Source organism: Camelina sativa, chromosome 14 (genome assembly GCF_030686135.1).
Source record: "Camelina sativa cultivar CO46 ecotype springtype chromosome 14, ASM3068613v1".
Lineage (NCBI taxonomy): Eukaryota > Viridiplantae > Streptophyta > Magnoliopsida > Brassicales > Brassicaceae > Camelina > Camelina sativa.
The window spans coordinates 14,649,687-14,668,023 of NC_141893.1; the positions used below are offsets into that span (position 1 = coordinate 14,649,687).

General features: G+C 36.3%; 2 protein-coding genes across 8 annotated transcripts; both read left to right on the forward strand.

The window, feature by feature from the left end:
- Positions 1 to 220: 220 nt before the first annotated feature.
- On the forward strand, positions 221 to 4,202 carry LOC104741671 (uncharacterized). 6 transcript variants are annotated; one of them, XR_015580533.1, is made up of 14 exons: positions 221 to 402; positions 906 to 1,192; positions 1,439 to 1,613; positions 1,731 to 1,814; positions 1,893 to 2,134; positions 2,324 to 2,555; positions 2,669 to 2,748; positions 2,836 to 2,920; positions 3,117 to 3,261; positions 3,354 to 3,467; positions 3,571 to 3,618; positions 3,708 to 3,792; positions 3,880 to 3,936; positions 4,020 to 4,202. XR_015580533.1 is itself a non-coding variant. In XM_010462571.3 (14 exons), exons 2-14 carry the CDS (start codon positions 966 to 968, stop codon positions 4,154 to 4,156), a joined length of 1,698 nt encoding a protein of 565 aa, XP_010460873.1. In that variant the 5' UTR covers positions 221 to 402; positions 906 to 965; the 3' UTR covers positions 4,157 to 4,202. The 6 variants fall into 6 exon arrangements, 3 of the variants coding, with proteins under 3 accessions (XP_010460873.1, XP_087341749.1, XP_087341750.1); XM_010462571.3 differs by having other exon boundaries at positions 3,130 to 3,261; XM_087485623.1 differs by having other exon boundaries at positions 310 to 537; positions 3,130 to 3,261.
- Positions 4,203 to 14,669: 10,467 nt separating this feature from the next.
- LOC104741672 (putative WRKY transcription factor 14) lies at positions 14,670 to 18,186 on the forward strand. Of its 2 annotated transcripts, none has more exons than XM_010462572.2 (3): positions 14,670 to 16,049; positions 16,710 to 16,850; positions 17,358 to 18,186. In XM_010462572.2, the coding sequence occupies exons 1-3, from the start codon at positions 15,484 to 15,486 to the stop codon at positions 17,950 to 17,952; spliced, it is 1,302 nt and encodes a 433-aa protein (XP_010460874.1). In that variant the 5' UTR covers positions 14,670 to 15,483; the 3' UTR covers positions 17,953 to 18,186. The 2 variants fall into 2 exon arrangements, with proteins under 2 accessions (XP_010460874.1, XP_087339218.1); XM_087483092.1 differs by having other exon boundaries at positions 15,177 to 16,049; positions 16,471 to 16,850.
- The last annotated feature ends 151 nt before the right edge of the window (positions 18,187 to 18,337 follow it).

The window sequence follows — 18,337 nt, forward strand, 5'->3', positions numbered from 1 at the left end:
CAAACGGATCCAACAGATTATAGACACGTGTCATTCGTTTCCCCATTGAAAGGAGCCCGGGAATAGTTAAAAACCAGTTTACCGGTGTCGGTTTTTACATTTTATCAGCTAATACAGTCATCGTGACTGTAATCTAACGGCGATTACTGCTTCCAGATTTAAATAACTATTGACCAAAATACCCTTTACCCAAAAACGTTATTAGTTTGTAATCCGTTTTGCTCTCTCTTTTTTTTTTTTTTTTTTTTTTTTTTTTTTTTTTTTTTGTGAGAGATCTTTTATAATTAAATTTTATTTCCGTTTCGAAGTGAATGCGTGTAAGCAAGAGAGTTCGATTGTTCGAATTAGAGCCAAAAGAGCTAAAAACTCAAAAAAAATCATCTGATTTGTTGTTTTGTAAATGTAAGTTTCTTTGATCCTTCTCGAAATATTTGTGATCTTCTCCGAACGCGTTTTTTTTTTTATTTCTTTAAACATTTTGTTTGCGAATAGTTTGACTTTTCGTGTTCTTCTTGGTCAATCCCGCCTGGTTCGTTCGTAAGTCGTAAACCTGTTTCGGATTTGAGTCTGTAACTATCCTTTTATCTTAGTTTGATTTCTGATGTTTTTTTTATTTTTGATTGTAAGCAAGTTTTGATTCAAATGCATGCGTGTATATATATATATACTAATCCACAATCCAGAACTAGATGTATGTGTATCTTATGTAGAGTGATGATTGATTAGACTCGATTTATGTGATGTTGAAGTGAAAAGTTGTAATTTTTTTTTGGAAGTTGACCTGCGTTGTAAGATAAAAATTTGAACTTTTGCTATGTGGGATGCAATCTATTTGTGTAGCTCAAACTTTGATGAATTTGATTTAGTTTTTTTGAAGCATTTTGGGGTTTTTGATTTTCCTGCAGGTTTTATGAAGTGTATAGTGTTGTGATCTACATCTGAGTTTTTATATATTGGCTTTTGAAATGGCGACGGAGTCTACAAGGAGTTGGTTTCAGATACGGCAGCAGAAACCTGATAAATCCAGTCCTACTAAAAAAGGACAAGAGGGTAATAATGTGAGGAATCTTGGCAGACCTCCTATGAATGATGCACCATCCAATGCTACGAAACAGAGAGTTGCTGCAGCAAAACAGTATATCGAGAATCATTATAAAACTCAGAAGAAGAGTCTTCAGGAAAGGAAAGAGCGGTACGTTCTCTGGATTCTTACTTGTGACCTGTGACGCTGACCCTGTGATTGTGCTTTGGTTGTTACAATATGGAATTTGTGAGAGAGCCTAGTAGTTTTGTCATCTAAAGTTTTGTTTACATTTTTTCTAGTATTGAGGCTTGAGATTAGTTTTTTTGCTGTGAGTTCTGACTTTGTTTCCTAGACGAGGCATTGGTTTACTGGTTTAGACTGAACCTTCTGATATCAGCTTGCTCTTGATTACAGTCGGAGCATCTTGGAACAAAACCTAGCTGATGCTGATGTTCCTGTTGAAGACAAAATGAATATACTAAAGAATTTTGAGAAAAAGGAAATGGAGTATATGCGTCTACAAAGACAGAAGATGGGGGTTGATGACTTCGAACTGCTGAGCATCATTGGCCGGGGTGCTTTCGGGGAGGTATATCTCTTCACGCCCTTTTGTGACTGCCTCTCTTATTCTTCTGTCTCTATATTCCTAAGCTTCCGTTAGTGATCTTATTGGTGTATTGATCTGATATATTTTGTTTCTGTTCAGGTGAGAATTTGTAAGGAAAAAACTACTGGCAGTGTATATGCAATGAAAAAGCTAAAGAAATCCGAGATGCTTCGGAGAGGGCAGGTAATGCATTGTGATTAAATTAGTCATTTCGATAACATCTGTGAAAATACACTTATCCCTATATGCGGTAAATATCAGGTGGAACATGTTAAAGCTGAAAGAAATGTGCTTGCAGAAGTCGATAGTCCATTCATCGTCAAGCTTTGCTATTCCTTCCAAGATGATGAGCATTTGTATCTTATTATGGAATACCTCCCTGGAGGTGATATGATGACACTTCTGATGCGAAAAGATACCTTACGGGAAGATGAGACTCGGTTTTATGTTGCACAGACAATCCTGGCTATTGAGTCTATCCATAAGCATAATTACGTCCACAGGTTCTAACCACTGGCACTTGAATCTTTTCACATTGTTCTGTTGTCCATTTTGGCATCTTATATTGACATGATAATGTTGGATCTTTGTAGATAGTAATTCTATTTTTGCTTCCTACAGTGCTTGTCAATTAGCTTTCAGTTGATATGTGGTGATAATTTTAACTCTAGTTTCTTCCTTTAATTTTTCAGAGATATAAAGCCTGATAATTTATTGATTACTCGTAACGGCCATATCAAGCTTTCGGATTTTGGATTGAGCAAGTCTTTGGAAAGCAAAAATTTTCCAGATTTCAAGGCGGAGCTTGTTGAAAGGAATACAAAGCCTGCAGCAGAACATGACAGACACTCCAAGCCTCCTTCTGCACCTAGGCGAACTCAGCAGGAGCAGCTTTTACATTGGCAACAAAACAGAAGGACCCTGGTATGGATGGACTAGATTCACTTATCTCTTTGGTCTTGTCCTATTTTAGTTATTCATAGGACCTTTCCATATAGTCCTAACATAATAAGATGGCTCTTTCGTGTACCGTTCAGGCTTTTTCTACAGTAGGAACTCCCGATTACATTGCCCCTGAGGTGCTTCTGAAGAAAGGGTATGGAATGGAGTGTGACTGGTTAGTGATCTTAACCCTTGTGTTGTGTGTTTTACACTGTACATTATAATTTATTCAGCTAACATTGTAAAAACTGTTTTGAAATAGGTGGTCCCTTGGAGCAATCATGTTCGAGATGCTCGTGGGGTTTCCGCCATTCTACTCTGAAGAGCCTTTGGCAACATGTAGAAAGGTATGCATATATTGGCTTTAATATCCTTCTAGTACATTATTTCCCAGTTAAATATAAGAATTTTAGATTAACCTCAAAATTAGCCTATCGATTAATCGGACTAGTTAGTGTATATGTTTTGGACCATCTTTTGGTAACCTGGGTATGGCAGACCTATCCCAACTACGCTTGACTAGTATATCAAACAATTGCTCAGTTTATCTCTGCAGATTGTAAACTGGAAAACCTGCTTAAAATTTCCTGATGAAGCTAAGCTCTCAATCGAGGTAAAAGATCTCATTCGAAGACTGCTCTGCAATGTCGAACAGAGGCTTGGAACCAAAGGAGTTCATGAAATTAAAGTACTTTAAACATCATTCTCTTTGTATCAAGACAAAAGCTGAATTCTAGAATGAAATATGCGTTAGATGTCTGATCTGCTTTCCCATTACAGGGACACCCTTGGTTTAGAGGAATAGAATGGGAACGATTATATGAGTCAAATGCTCCATATATACCACAAGTGAAGCATGAACTTGATACCCAAAACTTTGAAAAGTTTGACGAGGTTTGTTTGTTCATTACCATGTACTTCTTTCTTCTAATAATTCTCAACCTTTGTTTTTGCTTCCCTATCAGTGCTAAATATCGATTAATATTGTAATTTCCAGGTGCCATCTACTTGTCAAACTTCTTCCAAGTCTGGCCCTTGGAGAAAGGTATATAAATTTCCTTTTGTTTTTTTACGTGTACATATGCAATCGAGTTGTACCATTCTTACTAGTTTTTTTTACAAACTTATTCGCAGATGATCTCATCCAAAGATGTAAATTTCCTTGGGTATACATTCAAGAATCTTGAGATCGTTGATGAACACCATATCCCTGGCATGGGTTAGTAACAGATCTTTTCTCATATGGACAGGGAGTTAGTTATTTGCGTTTATAACAATAGTTCATTTTTGAACTCTATTTACGCAGCGGAATTGAAGCGGAAGAGTAAGACACCAAAGAAACCATCTCTCAAGACACTGTTCGGTAAACTAATACTATGACTTTGCTAAGCTTTAATATGGTCTCAAGAATTGGGTTTGAGCTTTTTTTTTTTTCCTTTATCGCAGAAACACCGTATCCTCCTTCTGAGAATCAAGCTTTACAGGATTTGCTTGATTCACCTATATCCTCTGAAGGATCTAGAGGCTCTTCCGGATCACCATTTTCACATTCGAATCAATCCCACAATAGTCCCCGGAGATGATCAAAAGGGAGGATGTAAAATGATTAAAGAACAAACCAAGCAAAAAGTAAAAGAAGGTAGTCATTTTCCTTCAAGTGCAAAAAATTTCATCTTTTCATGCATATACTATATGTTTTGTAAAAGCAGTGAATACCCAAAAGAGAAGTAAAACTAAAATGCATATAGGAAACTTTATAGGTATACAAACATATTACAATGTTTTTGTGATCTCCAATTATATCTAACCTTGTAAGCTATCTTCTTTTCTTTTTTTTTCTACAAATATTTTTACATAACATAAAGAGAGAGAAAAAAAGAATTACATGTTGTACATAAGAGTGGCTTTGGACTTACCTTGATTGGCAACAACATGTTGAGTTGTTTTCTGCTGAGATTCGAACTGTGTTGGTTATTGTATGAACACTTTTTTTCTCGAGTTCTTAGAAAACATCCAAAACTAGTCAAATCGTTTCTTTTCCATTGAACTGTTGCCTCACCTTTTCTCGAATTGTCAATCTGAATAAAAACACTTTATTCGTGATTTAATTAAACAAAGAAAAGAAAAACAAAAAAGAGAGTGAAAGTAATAGTTATGTAATGGAACGTACTTGATACAACGAAGGAAGAACCCAAGCTAACTGACAAAACCAAAAAGGCTGATCAAGAAGAACTCAAGTTCTTAATTTCCACACTGTAATGACTTTGTTTTTTCTACTTTGTTTTTTTTTTCTTTTTAAATTTTACCAATCATTATGGATCCGAAAAATACTCTTCGCCTTTTTGTTTTGTTCTATATCTATTTTTTTCGTTCCTCGACTTTTCTATTTTCTACTAGACGAGGGAGACACAAAACTACGACATCTAAGCTATTTAGATTACTTCAGCTGCAAAGTCACATATGGCTTGTACATTGGATGCAATTTTGTTTTTTTTTTTTCAACCATGTGATGTATAGATTAGTGTTTATTGCACATTAGAAATCGATTTTTATGCGCCTTTTTTGTCTGTCGGATGTACCTGAAGGGGCCGGTTATGATTTTTAGATACATACAGTTGCTAAATTAAGAATTGATCTCTACTATGCTATATTAACTTTGTTGTATACTTATATGGTTATGTTGTTTCGATTGTTTCTTACACTTTCTAAAACAGATATGTTTTAAGGCCTCGTGAAGTGACGTTTTTTAATACTAATGTATCTAAGAAATCATTTTTCTCTAGATGATTCATAGGTTTATGGTAAACCGACAGAACTGAAATAAGATTACATTTAGTAAGAGTGTGACTAGGGTTTTTTTAGTAATGAACTTGGGGAGTACTTAAAGGGCACGTAAAGTCAATATCTATGCACACGTGTATAAAGAAGCTTTAAAGCTCAATAACTCTTTTACTTAAAGCCTAATCTCAATCAGTTTACAAAGATAACGCGTGTACGATATTCTCAAGGTAAGTGATTATAACCAAAACTAATAATCATAGAAAGTTTGTGTATAGACATCACATCTTGTGTACCCCTTTTCGAATGTATATCTTCTTGGGAACGAGTTCCACTGGTTTTTACTTCATGCATAATTATTTGATTATACAGTACAATGTTAATTTTTCAGTTAATTATTTCTTTAATGTATTATTTTATGATTATTTTGCATGATATTACTTTTGATTGGTGTAAAACTATTACTCGGTTTGACTAATGCCTTTATGTCAAATCCAATTTAGTTTATACGAATTATATAAGACCATATGTAAATTGACTAATCGTTTAATGTCAAATCCATGTTTATCGATCGGAGGTATTTGGATTCAACTCTATCAAAATTCACCCTTGTACTTGAATGTACAGTGAACGTTAGGTAGTGTAGCTATGCAACTCGGTTAAACAATAGCCAATGAACAACTAAGAAGCCTATAGATCTAGGCACATCTCAACCGATTGCTCTCTAGTCAGAATTCAAACCAGGTAACTCACTGTTATCTTAAGGGTTCAAGGCTACTCTAAAAGAGGCAAAGCTCCCTTAAAGTTTAAACTTCTGCATATATATAACCTTACACTACTTTTGTCCCTTTTACAAGTGCATGAAAGGTATAAGATTAATCGACCTGGAGACAATTTTTCTGACTCAAATTTTTAATATATTTTTAATATATTTATTTTATATTTGTAAATATTTTTAAAATTAAATTATATATTCCTGTTGTTTCACATAAATGTCAATTTAGCATTATTTTGTATGTTTTAATATAAGTTTCATGTTAGATTTTCAATGTAAAATTTGGTATAAAATTCCTAATTTAATTTTAAGTACATAGAAGAATATCAAAAACTATTTTAAATTTATAAAGGTGTAAGAAAAATTGTTTTAGGTGCTATAAGTTTGTTAAAAAGTGTCAAAATGACATGTGAGAGAGATCGGGAGTGTATATATGTGCGCCATTTGTAAGCGGATCAATGTATTTTAGTACTATATATTGATGGTGTTGTTATGCACGAACGTGGGTATGTGTTCATCATGAAGTCGACCAAATATATCACATCCTTATAAGTAATTATAACGATACTTTCTTATATTATCCCACATATATATTTGTATATATAGATATGATTCGTCTACGGTTAATATACTTTCCAGCCATTTACGTGTCCTTGTGCGAAGTTGTTACATATACTTTTTAAAAATATTATCCCACATGTTTTTGTGAATATTTCGTCTACGGTTAATATACTTTCCAGCCATTGACGTGTCCTTGTGCGAAGTTGTTACATATACTGTTTAAATTTAAACCCAACAAAAAAAAAACGATATCCAATGAAAAAGAAAAACATCACACCGTATACAAAACAGTTTTTCTATGTAATCAATATTTGAATACCGAAAGAATCGCAGATTATTATTCACTAATTCAATACAAATTTGTAATTATTAGAAAATAATAACAAATGTCACACAACTTGTACTGAGATGTTTGAATTGAAGATATATTGGTGTTGTTATTGGTTATAAGACTCAAGAGAGATGATCAAGAAACAATGACCAAACCTGATACAAACGCATGTTCAGACATAGAAGCAATGAACAAAATGGAATATGTGTAACTAGCTACAGACACAGACGCAATGACTCCTCAAATAGAGAATCAGAGAATCTACCACAGCCAAGACAGCTCAATGTGAAGTCAAATGGAATGAAGTGACATGCTGAACCTTGGAGTCTTATTGTGAAGATCCAAGAAGTGAGAACTCAGCCAAGATATTCTTAATCAGCTGAGGAACCTGAAAGCACATCAGAGCAGAAAGAAATGAGCAACTATAACAGAGCAAAGATATATAGCAGTTGAGTAAACCTGAAGTACAACAGAGGTGGAAACAGAGCAGACATGTTTGGTGGATGTGTAGTGCAACAGAGCTGGAAACAGGGTAAACCTCGTGAAGAGGTTGTGTAGTGCAACAGAGCGAAAAAGCTTCAAGTTGCAGCAAACAGTGGAACGGCTATGTCAGAAAAGCATACTTGTGTTAGGTGTGTCAGAAACAAAAGCATGGGTCAAGTTGACAAAAAGAGAACAAGCTTTTACCCAAAATTCAAGAGGAAGAAGCTTGTGGAACCTAGGGTTTGTGGAGAACTCTAAGAGGTATAAAAGGAAGAGGTGGTAGTAAGAAGAAGCTTACACACCCTAGACCTAAAATTGAGAGAAGCACACATGTTGTGTGTGGTGTTGTCCCACCAGTAAGATAGAGAATCTGCTGGTGGTTTTTGTAGAGGTTCACACTCGTCGGAAAAGGCAAAGAGTGGTGGTTCCTTTAGTTCATGTAGATTAGAGTGGTAGGCACAAGTGTGTGCTAGATACCATTGGCAAATGTGACTTTTGCGTTCTAATTCTAGTGAATGATTCTGGACTTGGTCCCGGGGATGTAGGTTATCCGAACCCCGTTAACAAATCTCTTGTGTCGTGTCTTCACTATCCTTTCATCTCTCTGTTAAGCATCACACATACAGATCTGTCATACAATTCTCTAGATCTAGCACACATCTCATTATTTCAATTGGTATCAGAGCGGGAAACCGATATGAGATTACTATCTCTAACAGGTTAGATCTTGGATGTGTTGCTAGATAAGAGAAAAAAGAAGATTTTTATCGTTTGAGAAGAAAATCCAGAGTCTCTTTTAAGTTTTTGTGGAATCGAAGAAATAGAGAGAGATGGAGGAAGATGACGACGGCGGATCTGTTTTCAAACTTGCCGGATTTTGTTTTTACAGTTCATCGGGATTTTTAGTGTCATCTTCAAGATGTCGTGAGAAATTGTAGTCGGAGAAAGGAGAAAGGTTTTCTTACATGGGTATTTTGTGTTATTGGTCAGCCTTCATCTAAATTCGTAAATCAGGCCCAATAAAAGCCCACAAGGAGTTGTTTTAAGGTGTTGGGCACGTGAGGGTTCTTGTCACGTGTGAATCGGTTTTTAAAAAATCAACAAGTCAACGAGAATCTTCTACTCCTGTTTGGTCTTCACCTTGAAATTAATAGAGGATCTTGTTGATGCTCAGGGATTCTCCTTTGTCTCTACTTTGTCACAAGAAGCCTGAATCAACAGGTATTTTCTCTTAAAGCTTATGGATTTGGTTTGGAAGATTAGCCTTCAAGTTTTGCGATTGCCTTCATCACTACTTTTGAAGTTTATGTTCCGACGCCGGAAAAGCTGTGAGCCGTTGTGAATTGTTCCTTGAACGTTTCATAAAATTCATTGGAGATTATGGTAACAATATGAAGTATGTATCGTGGATTTGAGGTGGAACTACATCATTTTTGAAATTATAAAGAGAGTTGGAGGCTAAGAAGATGTCACCAGATGCTCATAGTTGTTAATCCAAATCTCGGGTGAGTCCCTGTTCTGTATCTCTAACAGTAAAGAGAGTGACGAAGTGTTGTGGTTTACATCTGATTTTAAGTATGAGAAGAAGACGCTCATCTCTCCGCCGCTGAGGACTCAATGGTTGTTTGATTGGTTATTTGCAATCAAAAGTGTTACTTGTGTTGGGACTTTAGAGAAAGAGTTAATAACACCCCTGGTTATTTTCTCCAGTTTGAAAAAAAAAGGAAGTGATTCTTGGCAAAGAATTATGATCTCTGAATTCGGGTTCTATGGAAATGAAGAAGAGCTTGTGTGAGGAATGGAGTTTGATCCTCACTAATATTGAAGGTTGTCGCTGATGCGTCTTAAGAAAGATGAAGAATTGATCTTGTGTGGTCTTGTGTTATCTTGGGTTTCTGGTAACTGTGCAAAGGCCTAGTGTGCTATTATATCTATGCCCATTACAGAAAATGGTAAAGATAGGTCAAAGCTGTAGGTGACTGTGGAGTTCGACGTCAACCACATGTTTGGGTTCAGTTTGAGCCTTTATGTATGCTTGAGGAAGCACATGGAGTATTGCGATCTGATGGAGATAGAAACAGTATGGTGAACAAGTGGTTAGGGAGGGGCTGAATTACATTAGTTGTGTTGCAGAGGTTTGTCTCAACCTATCAAAGATGCTTCTAGCTAAAGAAGAAGACCTGAGGTCATATTGATTAGTTGAGATCACAAGAAAGGGAAATATCATCAAAGGATAATCATTTGGATTATGGGCCCTAAAAATGTTGCTGGCTTTTGAGAAGAGATCAAATGAAAGATTTTTCAGATACTAAAATCTGCAGTCCTGCTATAATTTCATACATCAAGGAAATTGTTGTGTCGTTGGTATGTGTTCTTCTTCTACAATTTCCTTTGACTACAAATCTTGGCTTCTAGTGCTGGCAGGTGTTTTGAAAAATTGGAAATGAGATCTTCTCAAGGACATAAAGATCCTTTTCTGGTTCTGTGTGATATTATTGGAATCTGCTTTTGAAGTTGGTTGTTTGCAGAATTATCTTTCTGGATATGTTTTGGGGATTTGGTCATAACTTCCAAACCGTAAACCCAAATCATGATCTGCTTTCACCTATGGCTCCCTATCTCTGATGTTGGTCTTGTTACTAAGTTGCAGAATTTTCTGGGTTGAATTGCTGCTTCGTCGATGTCGTGTATCAAGAATGGTTAAAATGTTTTTATGAAAGATATATCAAGATCTTTGAAGTCTACAAAGAGACAAGGTCTGTGTTGTGTTGATTGTGTGTTCCTATGGAACAGTTCTTGGTGGAAACACATAATCAACATGGGGGAGTAAAACAAACTCATAATGATAAAAGAAGAAGATATGAAGAAGTTATGAGTTTGATGGAGTTGCAGGTTCAGGAAGCTGTTCTGTGTCTGACTTTTCATCTTCGTTTGACATGGCTATAAACCTTGGATTTTAGTATTGAAAGATGTTTTGGAATCTTGAAAGCAGGATCTTTACAGTTATATAAAGGTATCCTTCTGATTCTGTGCCATTTGATGGAAAACTGTTCCCAAAGTTAGCTGTTTGCAGGGTTTTAGCATTTTGGATCTGCTTTGGAAATTTGGTCTTAACTTTCAATCCACAAACCCAAATTGTGATCCGCTTTTTCCTGTGGGTTCATATTGCTGTCCTTGATCATCCCACATCACTCTGGAATTTTCTGGGCTGTTTTGTCATTTCATATATGCTCTGCATCAAGGCAGTCTCTGCATCAAGGCGAAAGAAGAAGCTCAGTTCAAGACCTCATGGCTGGAAAAAGAAACAGAAGTTCTTATTGTTCCTTGGTCTGTTAATCACAATCAAAGTATTACGATCTATCAGTGAGTAACACAAAGTTGATTGTGAAGAAGTGTGGAAAGTCATATGATCTGAAGGTGAATATCTTGCACCAAAGTCTGAAGTGTTCAAGATAGACATTCACCTCTGTGTCACTACCTCAAAGCTATGTCAATGTAAATTACATCTTCTGCGTGATGGAATATGATTACAAGGATTTAATCTTTGCAGGGAGTTAGTGTCACGAGAGAAGTGTTACTATGGAGATGTGAAACCCATATTTTGCTGTTGAAAATTCTTATGGTTCTTGGAGGTTTTAGTGAGGAATGTCCTTGAAGCTCTTATCAGATGTTATTGGCGTTGTTCTCAGTTGTGTCTTGTATTGGTTGGGATTGTGTACAAGTAAGTTGTTGCAGAATATTCAAGAAGACCTCTGGGTGTTAGAAGAGAAGAGTAAGAGCTCTCGATTATTAAATTTTAAGAGAAGGATTCACTTTCACTAGTAGTATAAGATGGTCGGGATCAATCTGAGGTAGAATACTCAGAGTTTTGTAACTCCGGTTCAGTTCTGTAAGGTTAGCATAAGTGACATTTGCAAGGAGATGTTGTTCGGGATCAATCTGAGGTAGAATACTCAGAGTTGAGTAAAACCGATTATGTTGTAACCCAGGAAGCTGAAGTCTCTTGTCAGTGAAAGTTGGGACATCGCTTTTGAAATTCAAGAAATTGTTGCTGCTCTAGTTTTTAAATCTGAGGATTGTTTATGAGGTTCTTCTTTTGTGCATTGAAGAAGGATGTTCCAAATACTGAAACAACAGCTGCTTCAGAAGCTACAATTGTCTATCTTATTCACTGGTTCATTGTTGGGATCAAAAGATGTTGTTTAAAGGTTGTCTCAAGGTGGAGTCTCAAGGAAATCATAGTTGTGGTATGTATTGCAATTGTTTGATGGAAGCTGCATGTCGACCTCATGAAGTACAATATATGGATCTCTAGTCTTGCTTAGTAAGAAGGGTTTCTGAATTTAAAGGAGGGCATTCTGAAGGCTATATCTGCAAAAATGGAAACAACTTTAAATCAAGGCTACTTGAGCAAGTAAGTCTACAAAAGCTGGGGCTATTCAGTCAGTGCTACGTTTAACAAATCATCAATTCTTCGAGAGATTATATGTCTAAGTTTCCGCTGCAACTACAAAGGTATTATTTTGATGATTGTGTTATTGCTTCTGATCAATTTTTGCTTCCATTGTTCAAAGGGTGAACTTTGAAATGAAGCACATTGCTTGCTAGTGATGATAAGTTTCTAACAAAGTTAAGATTCATGAGGTTCAAAGAGGATTTTAAGATGTTTGACATTTGTGCTCTCAAGGAAGTGTTCTCGGCTCAGAACTAGTTTGTGTTTTTGTCTTTAGAAATTAGTTGTTTTGTGCGTACGGCAGGCTTTGATCCTGTTTCTATTGGCGACAACGGTACATTTCTGAAGATGGGTTAACTAGTTCTGAGCTACTCTCATTTGTGTCATTGTAACCAAGTAATCATTGTCAATGGTTTGATGGTTGATATCGTGTTCTGGTTTTATGATTTTGGTATGTGTGAAGTTTCTGCAGTGTTCAGGCAAGTCTGAGCAGACTCTTCTCATCAAAGCAAGAGGAGGATCAATATTTGCTTAATGAGTTCCTTATTGGACTATACTCTTGATATGTTACTTTTTACCTCAGTTATGCACTCAAGCAGGGGGAGTTTTTATGGTTGCCTTGCAGGATGAGTTAGTGACATTGATTGCTTGAGTATCAAACTGCGCTAAAAAGGGAGAGTTCTTGTACTTACTCCCATTGGCTAGTTGTTGGAGCTGTTATGCTTGTGTCATTGCTGCTGTCACAGCTTGAAGGTGTTTGATAAATGCAGAAGATGACGTTACATTCAAAATCCAAGGTTTGATGATGATGAGTTGGTTTCATTGTATGGAGTGGAATATCAAACTGAGCTATAAAGGGAGACTCTCTGATTTACTCCCATATGCTAGTTGTTGTTGTTGCTATGCTATGTCATGGTTGCAGACAACACTTGTAGGTGTTTGATATTCACTGAAGATGTGATCAAGTCAAGATCAGGATCTTAATGGGTTATGATTAAGGGAGAGCTAGAGTCCTTCAACTCAGTCAGCAAGGGAGAGATTGATTTGTGTGTTGACCGAGATTGAAGTTGTTTGAAACAGATGTGCCAATAGAAACAAGAACATGATATGTAGAGGTTGCAGATCATCAACGTTTGTCAGTCCTACAACTCAGTCAACAAGGGAGAGATTGAAGATACATTGTGTTGACAAAATTGTAAGACTGACAACAAAGCGTAAAGGAGCAACTAGTGAAACAGATAAGAGAAGATCAATGACATAATCCTTTCAAGGTAATGAAGATGCCAAAGTCTCAGTTACAACATGAAAGCTTGAAGATCATCAAGTGCCAGAATAGAGAAAGCTTGAGTTCTATAACGTTCTATAACTCAGTAACAAAGGGAGAGATTGAAGATATATTGGTGTTGTTACTGGTTATAAGACTCAAGAGAGATGATCAAGAAACAATGAGCAAACCTGATACAAACGCATGTTCAGACATAGAAGCAATAAACAAAATGGAATATGTGTAACCAACTACAAACACAGACGAAATGACTCCTCAGATAGAGAATCAGAGAATCTACCACAGCCAAGACAGCTCAATGTGAAGTCACATGGAATGAAGTGACATGCTGAACCTTGGAGTCTTATTGTGAAGATCCAAGAAGTGAGAACTCAGCCAAGATATTCTTAATCAGTTGAGGAACCTGAAAGCACATCAGAGCAGAAAGAAATGAGCAACTATAACAGAGCAAAGATATATAGCAGTTGAGTAAACCTGAAGTACAACAAAGGTGGAAACAGAGCAGACATGTTTGGTGGATGTGTAGTGCAACAGAGCTGGAAACAGGGTAAACCTCGTGAAGAGGTTGTGTAGTGAAACAGAGCGAAAAAGCTTCAAGTTGCAGCAAACAGTGGAACGACTATGTCAGAAAAGCATACTTGTGTTAGGTGTGTCAGAAACAAAAGCATGGGTCAAGTTGACAAAAAGAGAACAAGCTTTTACCCAAAATTCAAGAGGAAGAAGCTTGTGGAACCTAGGGTTTGTGGAGAACTCTAAGAGGTATAAAAGGAAGAGGTGGTAGTAAGAAGAAGCTTACGCACCCTAGACCTAAAATTGAGAGAAGCACACATGTTGTGTGCGGTGTTGTCCCACCAGTAAGATAGAGAATCTGCTGGTGGTTTTTGTAGAGGTTCACACTCGTCGGAAAAAGCAAAGAGTGGTGGTTCCTTTAGTTCATGTAGATTAGAGTGGTAGGCACAAGTGTGTGCTAGATACTATTGGCAAATGTGACTTTTGCGTTCTAATTCTAGTGAATGATTCTGGACTTGGTTCCGGGGATGTAGGTTATTCGAACCCTGTTAACAAATCTCTTGTGTCGTTTCTTCACTATCCTTTCATCTCTCTGTTAAGCATCACACATACAGATCTGTCATACAAGTCTCTAGATCTTAGATCTAGCACAAATCTCATTATTTTATACGTAACATTTTTGTATCTGTTTCAAACATATTTAACTATTCAGCACAAAGAAATGATAGCCATAATGTTTGCGTGGCCGATTCTAATTGGTTAACAAAGAAACGTATTCCGAGAAATGCGGTTGTATCTCTTTTCTTCGCCGTTGATCACTCATCACTTCTCTTTACGATCGCAAGTGTACCCGTACATACAATACGTAATTAATATATATATATATATATATATATATGTCTACTCGTATGATGATTCTCGTCTTATCAATTTCATAATCAAGTTCATTTTGGAGTGATCTAGTCATGGAACTATGTCAAGACAAGAAATCATAATCTAAAATGATAGATAATGAGAGGTCTTTTTATTTGAATTCCATTAATAATTAAATCAAAGATTAGTAAAACTTGAAATGGTATTTAAAAAAACAATGTGCTATTTTTCTCTCACAATAATATGAATCTCTTTTATTCTTCTTGCGGGCAGACAAACAAAAAAAAATGTTTTAATTTATATCAATTATAAAGTTGTACCTCTATTCTAACGAATTATTTGCGCCGAGTAATCAAGAACTAATATTATATTAGAACTTCACAAACTCAAGTAAACTCAAAAAAGATAATCTAAACTAAAAAGTACAACAAGACTTGGCCATTGATCCGATTATCTATATATGATGAATAAATAGAGTATCTCACTTACTTTAACTTATATTTCCGTCCATACTTTATATATTAATATCTCGTTATAATATTATATTGGTTACTATGATATCTGTCTCTCTCTCTCTCACCAACATGTAGAAGGGAAAGAAGCTGTTCTTCATCTCATCACGAAAAGTCAGCGTCTCTCATCTACCTTCCTTCTTCTCCTCAATCTTTTCTCAAGAAATTTTCCCAAAAAAACACTCACAACTACGATACTAGAAACATAATCTCTTCTTTCTCTATCTCTCCCTTGGATTTGTTATAATCATATTATCTTGATTCTCGATCAGATTCTTTCCTCTATATAGCTTGTATATATACAGTAATACAGCAAGATATATACACTCATCATCGTCATATATAGATTATGTGCAGCGTCTCTGAGCTTCTTGACATGGATAGCTTCCAAGGAGACTTAACCGACGTCGTGCGAGGAATCGGAGGCCACGTGTTGTCGCCGGAAACTCCTCCTCAGAACATCTGGCCTCTTCCTCTCACGCATCCACCACCATCGCCGTCATCGGATCTTCATATAAATCCCTTTGGAGATCCATTTGTGAGCATGAACGATCCACTCCTTCAAGAACTCAACGCCGTCACAAACTCCAGCTATTTCTCCACCGTAGGAGATAATAATAACACCAATAATAACGGTTTCTTGGTTCCTAAGGTATTCGAGGAAGATCATATAAAGAGTCAATGCAGTATCTTCCCAAGAATCCGGATCTCGCATAGTAACATCATCCACGATTCCTCTCCGTGTAATTCTCCGGCCATGTCGGCTCACGCTGTCGCCGCCGCAGCAGCCGCCTCACCGAGAGGGATCATCAACGTAGACACAAACAGTCCTAGAAACTGTCTATTGGTCGATGGCAACACGTTCTCCTCGCAGATTCAGATATCTTCCCCTCGGAATCTAGGCCTTAAAAGAAGGTACAAATTTTAGTTTATTTATTATTCTTGATCTTGTATCAAATGATTCATTAAATGTTAGCTTTCTAAACGATATATTGATTTATTCCGAAGATGGTTTTTAAAGTTATTATCTGTATAAAATAATTGGCATTCAATTTGCATTATTTTGATGATACCATATAGAGTAAAGTAAATTAGGGTTATAGGCCACTAGGTAGCTAGGTTTATAGGAAACAATCAATCTTTATTAACATTCGGAAAAAGTCAAATGCATGCATATGCCAATAATAGAATGAAAAATACGATTCCCTTTGTGTATGTATATCATAATTCCCATTATTGAGTGTTTTAGGGTTTTTTTTTGTCTTTTATCATGATTAATATCATGATAATCATGAATTTTTCTGTATATAAAGACAGTATATATTTAATTGTTTAGATTCATAAGAGGAAGGAGGGTTGAGGTTGAAGACACATGCAGGAGAATCTATGAACTGTCACAATTAAAAGAACATATAACTGCGTTGCATCATGTCTCAAACCCAACTGATAATAATGTCCCACTACCAAACTTAGCTTTCATAACTTACATGTATATATACACACGTACGTGTGTGTGTTGTATATTAGATCAAAAACCACACGTGTGTAAGTATGTTTGTATATACTTGGTTGCAGGAAGAGTCAAGCAAAGAAGGTGGTCTGCATACCAGCGCCGGCTGCGATGAACAGCCGATCAAGTGGAGAAGTGGTTCCGTCTGATCTATGGGCTTGGCGTAAGTACGGTCAAAAACCCATCAAAGGCTCTCCTTTTCCGAGGTACTACTCTAACTCATGATACCAAAATATTCATATATGATAATAAATATTTATATATCAAAGACTAAATTAAACTTTCTTTCACCACCACATTTTTCTTGGCTCAAGTTGTTACGAATATTCGTATGTTGCAACAACTCGCCTCTTGATAATGAGTCCATTAGTGTATTAGACACTAATGAAAATAACCTTTGTTTGGTCCATATGTATATTACTCACCCATGAAAATAACCTTTGTTTACTTATACGTACGATTGTACGAACTATGTTAAGTTACGGTTAAAGTTCAGTCATAATTTAACTTTTTTGAAACTTAATAACAAAAGCAAAAGAAAGTTGCAATTATATCGTTTTTTTTTATAATTTCATTTTGCAGTTTTATCACTCTGTAGCCAATAGAATGATAATCATCATGATGACTATATATTTCATAACACCAATGTATTTTGTTATATGTAATGATTTGGCTAATATCTATGGTTAATCAATTGTGATTGTTGCTTTCAGGGGTTACTATAGATGCAGCAGCTCAAAAGGTTGTTCAGCAAGAAAGCAAGTCGAAAGGAGCCGAACCGATCCAAACATGTTGGTGATTACATATACCTCGGAACATAACCATCCTTGGCCCATCCAACGCAACGCTCTCGCTGGCTCCACACGCTCCTCCTCTTCCTCCACTAACCCTAATTCCTCCAAATCACCAACGGCAAACGCAAACGCAGTGGCCACATCCATTGGCTCCCAAAACACCACCTACTTACCTTCCTCCGCCACTCCTCCTCCTCCTCCTCCTCCCGTCTCAGTCTCCTCAGTAAAAGATGAACGGGGAGATGATATGGAGTTGGAAAATGTAGAAGACGATGACGATATTGCTCCATATAGACCGGAGCTTCATGATCATCAGAACCAGCCAGATGATTTCTTCGCAGATCTTGAAGAGTTAGAAGGAGATTCTCTAAGCATGTTGCTTTCTCAAGGCTGTGCCGGCGATGGGAAAGATAAAAAGATGGCGTCTGATGGGATCAGCGATTTCTTTGGTTGGTCGGGGGATAACAGTAATAATAATAATAATAACGACGACCAAGAGTCAAGGTCGTTATAGATAGTGTTAATTACAGATAAACAAATTATTTTTAATCAAGTTGAGCTTGTGAAAATGACGATCGTAGTGTCTGGTCAGGTGTGGGCTAATGAGCTGCTTACTTGACAGACCGTGAACAGTATTTATCGTCATTTGTTCTACATTTATTTGTTTTTTGTTTTTCGTTTCCGGCGGATCCCTCTTGTATAGTTAAAAAAAAAAGAATTGAAAAACAAAGGGCAGTATTTTTCTTCATTTTTTTTATGTGAAAAGACATGCTTTATTTATTTCTCGACAATATCAGAGAAGAAAATTTGACCAAAAATTCTTTAACAAATCGTTTGAGCTACATGCAATTAATGGATTAATTGTTATAGTTAATATGTTATGTAAGTTTTGCTGCTGG